The following is a 19111-nucleotide window of genomic DNA, read 5'->3' as shown; positions in this document are numbered from 1 at the left end:
TCCCAAAATACCTACCCCCTCACCCTCAACCCCTCACCCTCACTCACCCTCACCCTCACTCACCCTCAACCCCTCACCCACCCTCAACCCCTCACCCTCAATCCCTCACCCTCACTCACCCTCACTCACCCTCAACCCCTCACCCTCACTCACCCTCACCCACACTCACCCTCACCCACACTCACCCTCACCCACACTCACCCTCACTCACCCTCAACCCCTCACTCACCCTCACTCACCCTCAACCCCTCACCTACCCTCACCCTCCCTCAACCCCTCATCCTCACTCACCCTCAACCCCTCATCCTCACCCTCCCTCACCCTCACTCACCCTCAACACCTCACCCTCACTCACCCTCAACACCTCACCCTCACTCACCCTCAACCCCTCACCCTCACTCACCCTCAACCCCTCACCCTCAACCCCTCACTCACCCTCACTCTCACTCATCCTCACTCACCCTCAACCCCTCACCCTCACTCACCCTCACTCACCCTCAACCCCTCAACCACCCTCACTCACCCTCAACCCCTCACCCTCACTCACCCTCACCCTCACCTTCACTCACCCTCAACCCCTCACCCTCACTCACCCTCAACGCCTCACCCTCAATCACCCTCAACCCCTCACCCTCACCCACCTTCACTCACCCTCACCCTCACTCACCCTCACTCACCCTCACTCACCCTCACCCTCACCCACCCTCACCCACCCTCAACCCCTCATCCTCACTCACCCTCAACCCCTCACCCTCACTCACCCCCACTCACCCTCAACCCCTCACCCTCAACCCCTCACCCTCAACCCCTCACCCTCACTCACCCTCACCCTCACTCACCCTCAACCCCTCACCCACCCTCAACCCCTCACCCACCCTCAACCCCTCACCCTCAATCCCTCACCCTCACTCACCCACACTCACCCACACTCACCCACACTCACCCACACTCACCCACACTCACCTTCAACCCCTCACCCTCACTCACCCTCAACCCCTCAACCCCTCACCCTCCCTCACCCTCCCTCACCCTCAACCCCTCACCCTCACTCACCCTCAACCCATCACCCTCACTCACCCTCAACCCCTCACCCTCACTCACCCTCAACCCCTCACCCTCAATCCCTCACCCTCACCCACACTCACCCACACTCACCCACACTCACCCACACTCACCCACACTCACCCCCACTCACACTCACCCCCACTCACCCTCACCCCCACTCACACTCACCCCCACTCACCCTCACTCACACTCACCCTCACCCACCCTCACTCACCCTCACTCACACTCACACTCACCCTCACTCACCCTCACCCTCACTCACCCTCACTCACCCTCACTCACCCTCACTCACCCTCACCCTCACTCACCCTCAACCTCATGCTAAAGATTTACAAAAAAACCCATTAACAATTCTAAAAGCACTAACTCTAATGCTGCGAGACCTATTGCATTTCTAATGCTTGTTTTAAGTGACTCTCCAGGTCATCGTCCGTAAGATAGATGTCATCCACATATGATAATGCCCCATCGTCATATATTTGTAGTAACTCTGTTACCCTTGCTGAGAATAATCCTGGGCTATTCTTGAATCCCTGTGGGAGTCGGCAAAATTGTTTTTGCGATCCCATTATTGAGAAAGCGGTCAATTACCTGCTTTCAGGTGCAATGTTTTGACAGAAGAATCCATTAGAGATATCTAATGTTGTTTTATATTTTTTGTGCACGATGTTGTTCATTAGTGCTGCACTGTGTGAATTTTGTGCTGCAAAAGTTTTGCAGCAGGAGTTTAAATGTCTGTAGTCCAAAACTAGACGATATGAATCGTATGGCTTGGAGACATGAAACAAAGGATTGTTCATTTGTGAGGTGCATGTTTCAATCACCCCTTGGTATTCAAGTTGATCTAAGATCTCCCTGACTTGCTTTTTAGCTTCTTGTTTAACTGGGTACTGCCTTTGTGCAGTCGGTTGATTTTTTTAACTGGATTTTGTGGGAGGAGAGTCCTCATCTCATCCTACATGATTTTTGTATAATGCAGGGGCTTGGGCCACTGCCCATTTTTTTGCAAATGTGTATTTTTTATGAATTGGAATATGATTTGAGAAGGCAGGCATAATCATTTATTCGCCATTAGGGCACTCCCTGACAAACTCTGGTGGCCAGTCTTTTTCAGCTAACAGGATGTCATACCCTTTAGAAAGATTCTCCCAAAAGAGACCTTTTATTTTCCTAGTTTTATCCCCCTCTATACGTAATGTTATTTCATATAGTTTATGGGGCACGCTAACTCGTGTGTCTGCAGTTTCCACCTGAATGTATTCATTCGTGTCCACTGTCTCCAGAAGATTCATCAGGATCTTGCGAGCTATGGTCACTTCTGCTGCGCTGTCTAGCATTGTCTGGGCCCACTCTCCGTTTTTCAGTTGTGTCCTCAGAATCCTCGGCATGTTCAATTTTAATACTTGCTACCTTCTTTCTGGGAAATTGTGATTTTTTACTTTGATGAGCAGGTTCTTTGTCTTTGGGCTTGACGTGCTCTTCCTTGTGTTCTGACCGTCCTCTTCTTTCCGATTTCTGTGAGGAAGTCTGAGAAGAGCGAGAGGGATGTGTATCAATATCTTGATATCTATCAGGTTTTCTCAATTTATCCCTATCTCTAAGATTGTATCTTCTCTCATAGGGTTCACTTTGGGGAGACTTGCCTCCTCGGCCAGGAGATCTTTCTGTCCGTTGAGGAGACCTTCCTCTGGACTGGAATCTTTTTTCCTTTCGAGTGGATTGTTTATTACCATCTCAACTCTTTCTTGGAGTATTTAGATTATTTTTAATAAATGTTTTTTCAGGATTTTCAATTAGTTGGGGTTTTATTGGTTTCCCACCCAAACTATCTCTTCCTAGTTCTCCATAGGATATTTCTATGATTCTGGCGAGTTCAAATGGTTGGTCTGTTATATCTGTCTCCTTCAATTTCTGGAGGTACTTTATATCGTCCCTTGCCAATTGAACTAATTCTCTATATGCCTTTGTTAATTCTTTTGGTTTAACTAGGAGTTCTTCGCTTGACATTGTTTCAATGTCTGGGTGTGTTGTGTAGCTGGCTAGAACCGGCCATGTGGCTCCTGGTCTACCTAGTCGACCATGCCTGGTGATGTGATTTTGATGTTTTAGGGCGCCTTTAAACCAGAGCAGGTGCTCTTGGTATGTTAGTGGGATTTCAATGTCCTCGAAAGGAGTGTATTCATCCGGAGGTTCCTCTATTTTGTAATAGTGGAAGTCTTTTGTCACAGCGTGTGCTGCTGGAAAATGTATCCATGAATAGAATACCTCTGTCTGCCGAAACTCATGTGCCTCTATCACGAATATGACTGTACCACCTCTTGGTGATAGTCCATTTTCTATAAGTTTAAGAGTTATAGTTTTTCTCATATTGACCGGAATGATTATAGCATTCGGGTCACCTTGCTGGAGACTTGTGTCTTCCTCTAAGAGCTGAATTGCTAATGCTTCTTTATCTCTTTCTTCTTCACTTTCCGTCATTTTATTGAAAGAAAGTTTTTTTGTTGCAGATCAAGTTTCAAGGAAACAATGATTAGGTGCACAATATTTTGGAACACTGTATCCTTCAACGTTGACTAAACCAAAAACTAATACATAGGATTCTTCTCCTACTAAGTTCCGGCGGATATTAACCTTTCACCCACTCCAGACGTCTATTGGAGTTTTTACGGGGAAAGGGTTCTGTGTGAAAAAGCACGACTGAGTTACTCTAGTGTCTTGCGTTAGATTATCGCCTTACCAAACGTTGGGCGCCATGTAGTGTAGTTCCTATTTTCCCAATAGGCTCTGCGCGTTGGAATAACATAAACAGCAGTGTAGACGTAGGACTGAGGTCATCTAGGTCTCTACTGACTATGTTAGACTTAATTAGTTTTGCCAGCTAGCTCAGAGGTCACTAGAAACGTTCTCGAATGAACAGGGAGGAGTGAACTTCCCTGATTAGACAAGAAGGGATTCAGTTTCTGACAAACGCATAAACATGACAACTTTGCTCCCTCAGAATAAAGAGTGTGTCTCTAGAGTTGTGTGAAAACAATAGACAGCTATTTCACTCAGTCAATCGTGCATGCTTAGTTCCACCAGAATGCAGAGAAATGGAGAGACGGGCGTTTTCAATAAAAAGGTGTTATTTTATTGAGCAGTCTTCTTTCTCATGCAAGAGAAATGAATTGCCACAATTGCAATACTTATGATAATGTAAAGTGCGTACAGTAAAAGTAGTATTATGAAATAATACTGTAAAAGCATTGATATGGTTTCTTAGCCATATGATTATACTTTAAAATGGATAAAATATATACATACATAGAAACATTGACTAACAGACTCAACTAATGCTTCTAAGATTCGCCTACCCCAGTGTACCTGACCTAAGCTTAATACGTGGGAAGGAGTAAGTAAGTAGCAGTTTTAAGTTAAAGTTAGGTTTTTGCCAAGGATCGGAATCAAGAATTCTCTCTAAGGTTTTAATCAGCTCCGTACCTTGGTTATAGAATGAAGGAGGTCTTGTATCTCGCTTCTCAGGACTCAATCTCCCAGCAACCCGCGAGGGTAACTTGGGAACACCGGAGCTGGATTTCTCGGCGTGAGAAACGGCAGCTTCTCCAGCGCGTCAAAAAGGGAGAGGCGGCTTCCTTCGGCTCTGGCAACAGCTGGGCTCTTGGACAAGTAGAACGTCGCTCTGCTCCCCACCACCGTGTGTTTGCTTAAGGCAACGTTGGTATATTTATACCTGAAAGGTGCCGGGTTTGACGTAAGGTTGGACATAAGACGTCTCTAAGAACTAACAGTTCTTTCTGGACTCCAGGAGTTCTTGTGCAAATCAAAACAAAAGCAGGGGGTTTTCCCGGGCTGCTGGAGGCTCGGTTTGTTTAAAGAACTTGTTGTGCTTTCTAGGAGTCTATGGGAGTAGCCTTGCCGTGCTTTGGACTGCATTGGCTATTACTAAATATGGATATGATTTATTATAACCACATAAGGGCATGAATCGGGAATATCGAATTAGGGTCCTAGATAGAAATACAACACTTGGTCCCTGCTCCACAGAAATGCTCGGAAATTACATTTTGCCTTCACTTGCCATTTAAGGAGGATATAAAGAGTGTTGTGAAGCCAACAAATAGTAAGCAATAGGTGGGCTCCAGTACATTACAATAGTACAATATACAATAGTGTCCCGCAAGCGAGACACATGCGCTAGCCCATGCTGTTCAGGTTTGACCCTATAAACGAGTTCCCTGATACGAACTGTTGAATGTGGCATGTCATCCAATCAAAAGGTTTGAAAATAAGCTATTCTCTGGGGAAGGGACAAACCAATAAGAGGAAAAACAGCCATTGAATAAGAAGAAAGCAAACAGGACTGACAAAGTCAATCAGTGATTAGCTGTAGGATTATCCAAAAGTGTGTAGGTGAGACATGAAAAAATACCCTTCCAGTTGTAAATGAAGGGGATTAGAAGAATCTCCGTAGTAGGATGTAAACTATGAATTGGACTTCCCACTGAGATCAATTGCCCGGACACACTGGTTTAGTTTAGAGCAAAATGGAAATCTTTGTATTCTAGTAGGTATTTTGTTTTCTGTGTATTTGCCACTGTTCTAATTATACCTAGGTGTGATTGAGATTATTTTGGGACGCGTTATACATTAAAAAACAAGAGTTGTCCTTTCTCTGGATGACAAATAGTGTTTTCGGTTGATTTCTGTGCAATCGTACCACAGTTGCGATCTTTCCTAAAGTATTTTTTTAGCCGAATCAGCATTTGACAGATTCCATCTTAGAGGGTTCATCTTCTGCTTATGTATTCATAAAACTTTTGATATAAGAGAAAATGTTGATGTTTGGCTGAACTTCAAGTGATTTCCTTCATACAAACAAACACCCCCGTTTAAAATCCATGAGAAAGTACCAGCTTCTGGAGAAAATTCTAATGGGAGACCAAAACTCAATCACACACAATGTATTTGTTTTAAATTGTAATAGCCCTTTACTGTCTGCCCACTTTTTAGTCCCTGTGGATCTGAAATGAAATGAAATGAAAAATTGCATTTGTATAGCGCATAACCACCCTGGGGCCTCGCAGCGCTTGAAGATAAAATGGTTTTAGCGCAGGCTCGGGGCAGATCAGAGAGATTTCGCAAACAAATGCGTTTTTAGGGCCTTTCTGAACGAGAGGAGGTTGCTGTTACCCCGGATGGCAAAGGGGAGGGCATTCCAGAGTCTGGTCGCCGAATGGGAAAAAGAGCGGCGACCCCAACGGGCTTTGTTAATTTTAGAGGAGGTGGCCAGCTGCAGGGTACCAGACCGAAGGGGGCGTGTTGGAACATAAGGCGTAACCAGAGGGTGCAGAATCGCTGGGCCTACACGGTGGAAGGATTTGTGCATGATACACAGAGCTTTAAACTGAACTCTGGCAGCCATTGGGAGCCAATGAAGGTCCTTCAGAGCCTTCCTCGCCGACTGCCGACGGGACAGATTGAACAATAGGCGGGCCGCACTGTTTTGTGTGACCTGGAGCCTCTGAAGGTTATTTGGGTTACTGAAATACTCTGCATATCCCTTATGATAAAAGCTTCAGTGATTCTTAGCCCTCTCCGGTTTTAACTTGTTCTTGTTTTCTCCCCTTCCGTTTTACCCCAGCCTACAATAAAAAACTTCTGCAGTAACAACAAGGTCTCTCTGAAGTACAGAAAATAAATGCTTGTAGCAATGGCAGTACCCCTGTAAGATTCTAGTTGATGGCCCGGGCCTTCATTTGCGTTACATTCTGTGATCCCAAGCTGGTCAGGAGGCGTATACTTTATTTTAGACCTTCAGCTGTTGAAGAAGTGTCAACTTCTTTGCACATTCACTTTGAACTCTCCTGCTTAGACGATTGGCATCTTCCTCATAGAGATTAGCTATGCTGTGCTCTGCTGACTTTAAAATACCATGTTCCTTTTCATGAAAAACATCATTCGTTGAGCCCTTAGTAGAGGGAGCTCGAAAACCCCTATAAATGTCCTTCTTTTATTTCTAATAGTGTTTGTTGATTTCCTATTTTCTACAAACTGCTGCTTTCTTAAGCTTTGGGATCACACATGTCTTAACATGAGCAATCCAATCATTTACATGATTGCTCTTGCACAATCTGTTCGTTTAAACAGATGAACCTCACCCTGCTTCATAAAACACTACCTCCGCATTCACCATCAGCATTAGGAGGCATTTGCTGCCTCCCAAAGTCCTAGGAAAGCTATACTGGTTCTGTTTTACGGCGACCATGAGGCAAACTTGCTTCTTAGCAGTCCTTTCTTGTCTTGTCTGTACTGTGCTCTAGTGATATTCGGGGATTAGTTTGCACTTAATAACTATAAACTTAAATGCATGCACATTAAGGTTATTGGCAGATTGACAGTTGTGGGTCACAGTATATGTCCTGTTATGCTTTCTTTCCTCAGCAATTGACAGCAGTAGACTACTAAAGCCTCTTTAAGATACTCAGCCTTGAACGCCTGATTGTTACAAGCTGTTGTTTAAAAGGTGTCCACATCGTTTTGTTTTACAGGTCCTGTGTCTACAAAAATGATCAAGCCATGAAAGACAGCCCAAACAAAAGTCTTCAGGAGGAGGAGCCCTGTCCCAGATTTGCACACCAGCTAGTTTATGATGAGATACACAAGGTAACAGAGCTGAAGTTCTTGATTAACTACGTTGTCTTAAGCGAATACATTTCTCATATGGACCGACTACCTACTTCATCTTCTCAGTATGGGAAATGTATGCATTTGTGTAGGGAAAGTTGTTAAAAACTAAACTGTAAAAGCCTAGGCAATCTGGTAAGATATCATGAAGATTACATCCCTTTTCATCCGCCTTTCATTAGCCTCAAATTGATTTGTACAACGCATGGGAAAGTTCTGGTGCTCACTTATGTGTCTCACACAATTTCAGCATTAGCATAATTCTATAATGCCAGGCTTCAAGGCATGCGGTTCCTGTGACCGACTGATGTCGGTGACGGATCCGCACCGCTTGTGCCTCTACTGCCTGGAACACACCATGACCCCAAGTTGTTCTCCGACTGCTGAACCATGGCCCCGAAGTCTTTGCGGGAGCGGTCCCGAAAGCTCCTCGAGGTCTGGCAGTCAGCTCCGCATCGCTCAATTGCCCAGTCGCGTGGGAGGTCGATCGACCGATCGCAGAGTCATCATCACTCCTCTTCCAAGTCTTTGCACTCGGGGTCAGGTAAGTTGAAGCATAAGAAGAAGTCAAAGAAGCATCATCGCTCTTCGACTTCTCCTTATCCGTCAGCCAATGCGACAAAGGGTGCGGGTGGTGCCTCTCCCGCGGCTCCACGTGCGGAGCCTACAGGGCCGACTCTGGTCTTCCCGGGACCCGGAGCGACCCCTGCCCAGCTTCGTCAATTTTACGAAGAATGCATGTCATCTTTGGGCAGGCCGACTCCGCTTCGGCCTCTGCATCCCAGGGGCCCCTTGGATCCAGCGCCGCATCCACCGGCACCACGTCCGTATCTCACATCGGCTGGACCCCCTGCCGGCTTCGACCCTGGCTTCTGCCCCGATGTGGACACGGAACTGGACCGGCGTCAATGGGTACTTTTGCGCCTGTGTTCCACCCTGGCCCTTTTCAGCCAGATTGGCAGCCAGAGGAGGATGAGGAAGACTGGGAGGGGTCTGGTGACCCTTTAACAGACCAGTTGGATTATGATCCAGACTTGAGAGACTAACTGGGGGATGCCAGTGGTCTGGCCACCTCCCCAGACCTAGGCATGTTGTCTCCTCCTACCATGGCTATAAAGGAGAGAGCGTCATAGAAAGTGGTGTTATGTAGGGCGGCTGAGTCTCTCCACCTCGAGCTACCTATGGTGGCGGTCAGGACTAACGTCCAGACAGAGGTGCTTCAGCCGGCAGCGAGCTCTTCGGAGCCGCTGCTGCCGTTCAATGTAGCCTTAACAGGTATCCTTTTGGGCCCAACACAGGGGCTCCTGTGGATAGGATGATTGCCCGATGCCACCGCCCGGCACCAGACGACCCCACTTTCCTCTCCCAACACCTCACCCCTGGGAGCTTGGTGGTCCAAGCCTCTACATCCAAATGCGCCTTCGCTAACGCTCCATCTGATCGGGAATCCAAAAATCTCGATCAACTTGGGAAGAAGATGTTTTCTTCCTCCAGCTTGGGACTGCGGTCGATAAACAGCACATGTCTATTGGGCTGTTATTCCCACTCTGTGTGGGATACGGTGGCGCAAGTGCTGCCTCAGTGCCCGGAGGAGGACCAGGCTGTGCTCCCCCATGTAGTTGCCAAGGGGAGAGACGCAGCAAAGTTTACCATCCGCTGTGGACTGGAGACCGCTGACTGGCTGGGCATTGTCTGCTTTTCGCCCCTTCCGTGGCTACGGCAGGGGCGCCCCACCACGTTCCTTCCAGGTCAACAGGCCGGTGCAAGTGGTTCAGCCCCAACACGGCCAGGGACATGGAAACCCCTGCTGTGGTTCTGGGGGCCAGCAGGCGGGCCAGTCCACCACTGCCCCCTCTACAGCAGCCTCCAAGCCCTCCTAGTCTGACCTTTCAGGCCCACCACATGCCAGTGGGGGACAGAATTCGCCATCATCTCACCCACTGGTGTACCATCACATCGGACAGGTGGGTTTTGCAGATAGTCCAAAGGGGCTACTCCCTCCCCTTCGAGACTACCCCCTCCCAGCCATGCCGCCTTAGTACCATTGAATGTCGGGGGATCATCTGGCTCTTCTCCGATAGGAAGTTACCGCTCTCTTGGCCAAGGGCGCCATTGAACGAGTTCCTGCCCCAAAACTAGGTCGTGATTACTATTCCCACTACTTTCTGGTGCCCAAGAAGCACAATGGCCTGCGTCTTATCTTGGATCTCAGGGACGTCAAGGAGAAGTTCAAAATGTTGCCCCTGGCTCAGATCCTGTCTGCCCTCGACCCAGAATGCTGGATGGTAGCGTTTATCTTGCAGGACGTTTATTTTCACATCCCCATCCTGCCAGCTCACCGGCGTTACCTGCAGTTCCCGGGAGGCAATGAGCATTTTCAGTTTACCGTGCTCCCCTTTGGCCTTACCAGTGCCCCTCGAGTGTTCACAAAAGTGATGGCGGTGGTTGCAGCTCATGTGAGCAGATCAGGGATTCCTGTCTTCCCTTATCTCGACAACTGGTTGTTGAAGGCGGGCTCGCCCCAGGCAGTCATCTCGCACCTCCAGACTACAGCTGACCTCCTGCATTCGCTGGGGTTCTCCATCAATGTGCCAAAGTCACACCTGAGTCCCTCGCAGAAGCTTCTCTTCATCAGAGTTAATCTGGGCATGACGCAGTTTCGGGTCTATCCTCCCGAACAGTGACTCTGGGGTATTCGGGCTATGATTCCGATCTTTCAGCCTCTATCCCAGGTTTGGGCCTAATGGCCTCCTGCATCCTGCTGGTGGATCATGCCAGGTGTAATATGCAGGCTATGCATTGGGACCTGAAGTCCCAGTGGGCACAGTATCAGGGGAACTTGTCCAATTGCGTCCAGATCTCGGAGGGCAATGCACGCCAACTGCAGTGGTGGCTCACGAACCAGGATTGGGTCAACGGCAATCCCTCTCCCTTCCTCAACCAGAGTTCACGGTGGTTTGATGCATCACTTCTGGGATGGAGCAGCCACATGAGGGAGGCGGAATTCAGAGGCCTCCGGTCTCTGGCGGAGTCCAGGCTCCATATCAACCTTCTGAAGCTTCGGGCGATTCATCTTGCACCTAAGGCATTCCTTCCCTCTGTCCGGGGTAGACTAGTGCAGGTGTTCACAGACAACTCCACCGACATGTGGTACTGTCAGAAACAGGGCGGGCAGGGGTTGTGGACCCTATGCCAAGAGGCTCTCCACCTCTGCACATGGCTGGAACATCAGGGCATTCCCTGGTGGTTCAACACCTGGCAGGTTCTCTGAACTCCAGGGCGGACAAACTTAGCTGCAGGTGCATGATGGATCACAAATGGTGTCTTCACACGGAGGGGGTGCAAGGTTTCTTTCAACAGTGGGGAGAGCCTTGGTTAGATCTATTCGCCACCGAAGAGTAACCCGCAATGTCAGCAATTCTGCACATTGGAATTTCCAAGGTGCATTCGCTAAGCGACTCTTTTCGTCGCAAGTGGAGTTGCGGTCTTGTATACGCCTTTCCGCCCATACCACTTCTGCCCAGAGTGCTGAAGAAGATCAAGCGCAACCGAGCCCAAGTAATGCTTGTGGCTCGGATTGGGCACGAAGAGTCTGGTATCCCGAGCTGCTACACATGGCCATCGATCCTCCGATCAGACTGCCTCTTAGGGAGGATCTTCTGTCACAGCAACAGGGGACAGTCCTCCACCCGAACCTGTCCAGCCTCCACCTTGCATGGAATTGAGCGGCTGCAGTTGACTTCATTTGACCTGCCTCCCAAAGTCTGCGATGTTGTCTTGGCTGCCAAGCGTCCCTCCACTAAGATGGTATATGCCTGCAGATGGATCAAATTTGTGGCATGGTGCACAGCAAAGGCTGTGGATCCCCTTTCCGCCCCTCTTTCTGAGGTTCTCTTGTTCCTCCTTTCTTTGGCCCAGCAGGGCTCTGCTCTGGGCACTCTTAAGGGCCACCTCAGGACCATTTCACCCTTCCTTAGGCTTCCTGATCAGCCTTCTCTGTTCAAGTCACCTGTTGTAAATAGATTTCTTAAGGGCATTACTCATGTTTTCTTCCTGTTCCCTTCGTAATGCCTCAGTGGGACTTGAACTTGGTTCTTACCTATCTTATGTGCGCTCCCTTTGAACCATTACATAACTGTCCTCTCAGACTTCTCACTCTGAAAACTGCCTTTCTGGTGGCCATCACCTCTGCACGCAGGGTGAGTAAGCTACAAGCTCTTTCTTCCGAGCCTCCTTTTCTGGCTATTCATCCGGACAAGGTCGTCCTCAGAACTAGACCTTCCTTTCTTCCCAAGATGGTTACTTCTTTCCACATTGGCCAAACCATCACTTTGCCCATCTTCTTTCAGCCTCTGCATCCTTCGAAAGATGAAGAGAGGCTCCACCGTCTGGATCCAAAGCGTGCGCTTTACTTCTACACGGATCACACCACATAATTCCAGGTGGAAAATGAACTTTTTGTTGGTTACGTGGGTGCTAAAAAAAGGTTGGGCCGTGCTCAAACAGACCATCTCCAAGTGGGTCGTTCTGTGCATCAAAGCATGCTGTTCTTTGGCAAAGAAGGAGCCGCCAGTGGGGCTGCGCACCCATTCCACCAGGGCGACGGCAGCTACTACTGCTTTATGACGAGGTGTCCCCTTAAATGACACCTGTGAGGCAGCTATTTGGGGATCGTTGCACACATTCACCAAACATTACTGCCTGGACAGCTAAGTCCGGAGAGACTGCTTCTTTGGCTGTTCTGTTCTCCAGAACTTTGTGGTGTGAACTTGGTTCGCAGACCCACCTCCAGGGTTGGTATTGCAGATGAACAAGTTACTTACCTTCGGTAACGATATATCTGTAAGAAACATAGGTTAGTTATATATTCCTTACTGCCCCACCCATCCTCCCCATTCTGCGAACTGACTTCTAGGGTTAAGGATTTCCTTTCAGGGCCCTACTTTTGTGCACCAGTGGTCAGTGTCTTGCATGTCTCTGCACTTCTTGCGTGGAAAGTCGGGTACAGAACTGACATCGGTACGCGGGGGTGGCATCTATGTAGCTACCACAACAGCATCCCGGCGATCACGCAGACGACTAACGCGGAGTCAACCGACGCCACCTTCCGACGCGCAGGGTACTGCTGACGAAAAACTTTCCGGATCCAGTCTGACGCCTGGGAGTAATTCTAAGGTAAGGATTCTATAACTAACCTATGTTTTTTACAGATATTTCGTTACCAAAGGTAAGTAACTTGTTGGTCAGTTCAAATAGAAAGAGTACTCCTATATACATGGTCACTAGGCAGCAATTAAAGAAAAGTTTCTTATCATTTGGGTCTCTGTATCTTTGTATGCATGTCTTTTGCTATTGCTGCACAATGTGGTTTGTTTGTTGTTTTTTTGTAATTTAACTAAATTAGCATCCTGCGCTGTTCCTCTCCCCAAAAAAAACAGTTCAGGGTGGGAATTCTCTTTCCGAATGTGTCATAGTAATAATGTCATCTACATTCAGCCTCTTAAATGAAACAGCTGTGAGCTAACTTTGAGATGTTGGACCTTGAATGTAATACTCTGTTTACTATCGCCAACATTTCATATTCCACTTTAAGGATTATTACTGAAAGATTATTGGGAGGCCATCAAATCACACAGAGTATGAAATTTCTGTGAGAAATGCATTCCCTCAAAGCTTCAGTGGTAGCTAACAAGTGTTCCTTCGTAATTTATTCCAGAGATTCCTGAATTGGATCCATTCTAGTAAATATCTTTGCACTCCCATCCTGGAAGACCCTCAACTTTGAAGTATAGAGTAGCTTTACCTAGACTTCTAATGCTAGCAATTTTTTGCATACTGCTGGAATGCGTCTCCTCCTTTTGTAGTGTTAGTAAGTAGGGGTTTGGTAACATTATAATGTTGCTGTCCACACATAATTGGATTTTCAATGACACTTCTTCTGTCAGGAAACATTATCTGCTTAGAGGTTTAGTTATTGTGCTCTGTGTCCATTAGAAGTCTTTCTTATACTCTTTGCAGATCTATGTACTTTTCTTACCTTGAACTCACTCCCAGGATCTTCAGTTTTCACATATGAATTGTCGAACTGCTCTTTTTAAGATCCTCACATCATCTTCTCCCACATCTTTGTGGAAGCCCAGGCTTCTGCAATTTCATGCACAATTATAATTTTTTAAGTGATTCATTTTCACTTTTAGGTGGTATTTGCTCGTTTTTTGTTCCTTAGCTATTTCAGCTCATTTCTTCTCCTTAGCACAAGACCTTTATTTGACACATTAATGGAGAATTCTTCCTTCTCCACTTTTGATGTAATTGTCTGTAATTTTCCCTTAATAATTGCAATATCTGCTTTCATGTTTGTTGTGGTTCTTGAATATTGCCTTGAATATTTTCTGGCCTCTGCTGTTGAACATTCCTAGATTCTCATGATCCATGATATCTTAGCCCTCATAGAATTCTTGAAGTAACTCAGAGTCTTCTACCTCCTTTTGTTTTTGAAGTTAGACATATTCATTCACCACCTCTTGTGCTGGCCTTCTGTTATTTACCCAAAGTGCTTCTCTACTGCTATGTTTGAGCTCGAAATCCATAAAGGCTCCCACTTTCCCTTGCAACTCTGCCTGCCAAATCACCTCCCACAAGGGCTTCTCTCGAATCTCTGTTCACATCCTCAGAGTTTACAGCAAAAAATCTCAGTAATGCCTGCCTCTGCTTTCTGAGCTGTGTTCTCTTCTCTAGAAAGAATCATTTTTGGGCCAGCAGTTCTCCCTCCCTTTAATCATTTCCAATGAATAATTAACATAAACCCTCTTCCTTTTCTTCCATATACACCGTAACATATAACTTGATATTTTTATCCTGTGGCCTCTTCCTCTCACCTTTCCCACACAATACTGTCTGCTCTTAGCAGGCAGTCCTTTTAAGGTCTGCAGCGATTCGTTTTTTTATCCCTGTAAGGTCCTTCATCCCTTAATCCTTCGCTACTGCCTTCAGCATTCCTTAAAATGTATTTTACCCTCTATCAATAAAATGAGCCAATTGAAGAATAAAACACCGCTTTCTCCAGTCCCTCAAAGTCAATGTGTCAGTATAAGTTGCCTTGAAAGGTTTCCATATCGTTGGTCTTCACTCTTGGAAAAGAAGAAAACTTGGTCTGAACTGTTTATTTTGCTTGATTCAGCTGGGTAGTGACTCCTCAATGTAAGCTCTGCACAACAACAAAAAGTCATACTCTGTCCTCCCCCCTTATCTGCCTTATTACTAGTGACCATATTGAAATTCCTAACCTGACATGAACAAAACTGCCAGATCTTTTCACTATCTCAGCAGTGGTTTCGACCCAAACCAAATACATTTTCTGACTTCAGCTTGTCTCAAGCTCTTAGTGCGCAAGTGGTGTAAGCTTAGCATTGAGCACTTATTTCACCACTATGTCCTATTTCACTTTGAGATAGCATCTTTAAAAACATGAGTCTGTCCCACCATCCTTGTAAGACCTGGGCTTTAGAAGACTGGTTTACAGCTACTGCGGTAACACTGGCTGACTTATGTGTTACGAGTCAAATTAGCCCCCATCTACATACTGGCAAACTTTCCAACTCCCTTGACGTGACTCTTTTAAATAGGCCCAACTTGCAACAAACGATTTACAAAAAGGGGGTGGTGATGAACAGAGTGTCTGAGTTAAACAGACCACTCTTACCCAGTCCAAAGATCAGGGCTTGATCCATCACCGTTATTTATCTCACTGCCCCATCCCAGCTCAGAACCTGGCTATATGCAAATCAGTCTGTCCCTGGCCCAGTGCATCATGGGAACAGGGCAGACTAAACTACCAAGCCAATTCTTCACCAGAAAGGAGACAAGCTACCGGGGACCGGTTTCTGGCATTTCAGCCTTCTTCGGCCCGGCTTGCTTGAATCCTGATGGAGCAGTGAGAAAGGGACTCATGTCTGAGTATACCCTGCCACACCTGTAGTGGCCAAAAACGATTTACAAAAAGGGGGTGGTGATGAACAGAGTGTCTGAGTTAAACAGACCACTCTTACCCAGTCCAAAGATCAGGGCTTGATCCATCACCGTTATTTATCTCACTGCCCCATCCCAGCTCAGAACCTGGCTATATGCAAATCAGTCTGTCCCTGGCCCAGTGCATCATGGGAACAGGGCAGACTAAACTACCAAGCCAATTCTTCACCAGAAAGGAGACAAGCTACCGGGGACCGGTTTCTGGCATTTCAGCCTTCTTCGGCCCGGCTTGCTTGAATCCTGATGGAGCAGTGAGAAAGGGACTCATGTCTGAGTATACCCTGCCACACCTGTAGTGGCCAAAAACGATTTACAAAAAGGGGGTGGTGATGAACAGAGTGTCTGAGTTAAACAGACCACTCTTACCCAGTCCAAAGATCAGGGCTTGATCCATCACCGTTATTTATCTCACTGCCCCATCCCAGCTCAGAACCTGGCTATATGCAAATCAGTCTGTCCCTGGCCCAGTGCATCATGGGAACAGGGCAGACTAAACTACCAAGCCAATTCTTCACCAGTCCCCGGGAGCTTGTTTCCTTCCCAGTGTAAGAATTGGCTTTTGTAGTTTGGTTTGCCCTGTTCCCATCATGCACTGGGACAGGAACAGACTAATTTGCATACAGCCAGGTTCTGAAACTGGGATGGTGCAGTGAGCTAAAAAACGGTGTTGGATCTAGCCCTGATCTCTTGACTGGGTGAGAGCTTTCTGCTTAATTCAGAGACTCTGTCCCTCACCACCCCTTGTTGTAAACAACTTGCAACAAAAGCAGAAGGAAACAGCGTTACATGCCCCTACCTCTGTCGAAATGTTCTTAAGGAGTGATTCTGCCAGAAAGGAATTTCTGAACAGTATAGACTCGCTAACAACCTTCAAAGCCATAATATACTTCTGCATTCGAAACCTAGCTGGCAATGGCAGTAACTGAGAACTCAGGAGCACAAATATGGTTTTGCACTGCAAAATCATCCATCTGTACACACCACAAAGAATATTGTTACAAGATTGGTTGCTAGATTGTTTTACAGTGTTAACTCACTCTAATTAGGGTCCACACAATATTTGGCTCATAGGAGCTATGTTGGAGGGCATCTGGGGAGCAAAGTACAGTGGTCCACCACGTGGCAGCACTGCGACCAGATCCACATTTTCTGGGCAGAGATAATAGATCAAATAAAACTAATAACTACCATCGAACTACTTTGGAACCCTCAAGTATTGCTCTTGGGAAACACAGGTGAAGATATAGTTTACCCATTGACCACCTACACTGGCAAAATCCTTGCTCATTTCCTATTTCAACTTGTTTAGCAATGGCCCATGCATGGAAAGATGGAAAGAACCAGATCCACGGTTTGGTGGTCCATGATCTGACATATGTATTCTTTTGAAAAGTTATCAGCTTTGGTATCTGATACAGTAGCAAAAGTTGAGAATATTTGGAACACCTTCAGAGCATTTATTAAAAACATGGAGTGACATTGAGGTGGTCCATGCCACATGTCTATAGTTCTATACAGATTTTGGATTTGAAGGCCTAGTCGGTCTCCATTTTCAAGTGAAGGAAACCGACTCACCAGACATTTTAGATTAGTTCCTGGCTCATGTAAGATGATATTGACCTTCACTTGTCGTAAAACATGTGTACTCCAATGTATTACTAGTTACTGGGGAAATTCACAGTTACATGATTGATAAATTTGGATTTTTATGACCCTTGTTCTTCCTTATGTTCCCTCCATCTGGATATCAAACACTAACCATCCCATGAGGATTTCTTTAATTTTGCATGCATTGCCGATGTGACATGTATACAGCACCCTAAAAAAATGTTTAAAATAAAGTTTAAAAAATAATTGTTATTGTCTGTATGTTTTTTGCCATGTATGTGTGATGCAATGTCTGATTTAAATAATTTCTCTTTTGGGATAGTAAGGAAGGCAGTTAAATGATGTAGCAAGGGGAAACCAAAGTAGAGAACAGACACAGACCGCAAGAACTATTTGGAACCACAGAGTTAGAGCTTGCTTCTTTCCTGTGCGCCTTGTTTGATTTGTCATCTCTTAAATTGTTTCTGCATCAAAAACTAGCTATTTTAAATCAGATATTCCTGAAAAGCTGGTTTAGGGTTGGTAACTGGGAGGGGTTGTCATTGTTTCATATAATTCACTTTGCAGACATTTTAACTAAATGCAAGTCAGAAATCAATACTATGTTTTTTAGAGCTAATGGCGAGCTTTTTTATGTGTCTTCTATATTATTCTCCAGTATATTGTACAAGGCCTGGAGCTAAAAAACATGAGTTTATTGATTTAATGCAGTCCTTAAAACTATCACAGCATATTAATAATACAACCTTTTGTAAAGGACATCCAATGGTTCTTTTTATAATGTTCTTTTATTGTAATGCAATGGTTTTAATTAACTTATGCAAATAAATTAAATGCAAACTTCATTCAATGGATCTGATCTGGACATTTAAACTGGACATATCTAACACTGACTTCTTGACTTCTCGCCATCTGTGTGCCTGAGTTGTTTTTAATTAATTCGATCTTACTTTTAGGAACCGCTTTGTAAGAGTTGTACTGAATTTACCATTTGTTGCAAAATGGCAGAAAATCAGCCCGGAAAGTTTATAAGCAACTTTAAATTATACCAAACCGGACTGAATGCATTTTTAGGTGAGGCAGAAAAGATATCCGTGTCTTGGATCAAAAAAAGCTGCCAATCTCCATGCACCTAAAACAGGTCAAGTCACAAACGACCTGTACCGCCCCATGGTTCACTCAAAAATTAATAGTGACCAAATTAACATTACGAGTGCCAGTAGTGGGAAAGGTATGAACACTCAAGTAAAATTAAGTGCAAACAAGGCATTGTGATCTATAAAGAACAACTTTAAAAATACATATTACTAGATATATGAAGTACGCAGTCCTCAAAAAGAGATTTTTAGAATCCTGCATGAACTATCTTTTGCAAATATTTACACAAAATCAAAAAACCTTGCAAGAAATATGTAATGGACTAGACCTATTTTGTATTGACAAAATAAGTGTAATTCTAAAAAAAGGTATTTCTTAACCACCTAAAATTATAATTGAATTGCCTTTTAGTTAAATGAATCTGGTCCAGGTCTCGGATTTCAGACTGCTTGATATGAATTTACTGCAAAGTTTAATTTTTAAGGTTAAGTCAGGATCTCTTCTTGAAACTTGTCCTCTGGAAGAAACAAAATGAATCTCTCCAACTTTAATAAAGCCATTGAATTTCTTGTATTAAAAATCGGATGATCACTCTCTTATTTTGAAGAACTATCCCCTAATCTCCTTA

At 45.6% G+C, this 19111-nt stretch overlaps 1 protein-coding gene across 2 annotated transcripts in view; it reads left to right on the top strand.

Moving 5' to 3' along the window:
- The window catches only part of MKLN1 (muskelin 1), an 808470-nt gene that overhangs the window by 672157 nt on the left and 117202 nt on the right, over positions 1-19111 (top strand). For both annotated transcript variants that reach the window (XM_086918927.1, XM_086918926.1), the window contains exon 14: positions 7614-7728. In XM_086918927.1, coding sequence (XP_086775053.1) covers positions 7614-7728 — 115 coding nt within the window. The remainder of the gene's footprint in view (positions 1-7613; positions 7729-19111) is intronic.

The sequence above is a fragment of the Lissotriton vulgaris genome, chromosome 1_1 (genome assembly GCF_964263255.1).
Source record: "Lissotriton vulgaris chromosome 1_1, aLisVul1.2, whole genome shotgun sequence".
Taxonomy (NCBI): Eukaryota; Metazoa; Chordata; class Amphibia; order Caudata; family Salamandridae; genus Lissotriton; species Lissotriton vulgaris.
This window is presented reverse-complemented; position numbering and strand designations above follow the sequence as displayed.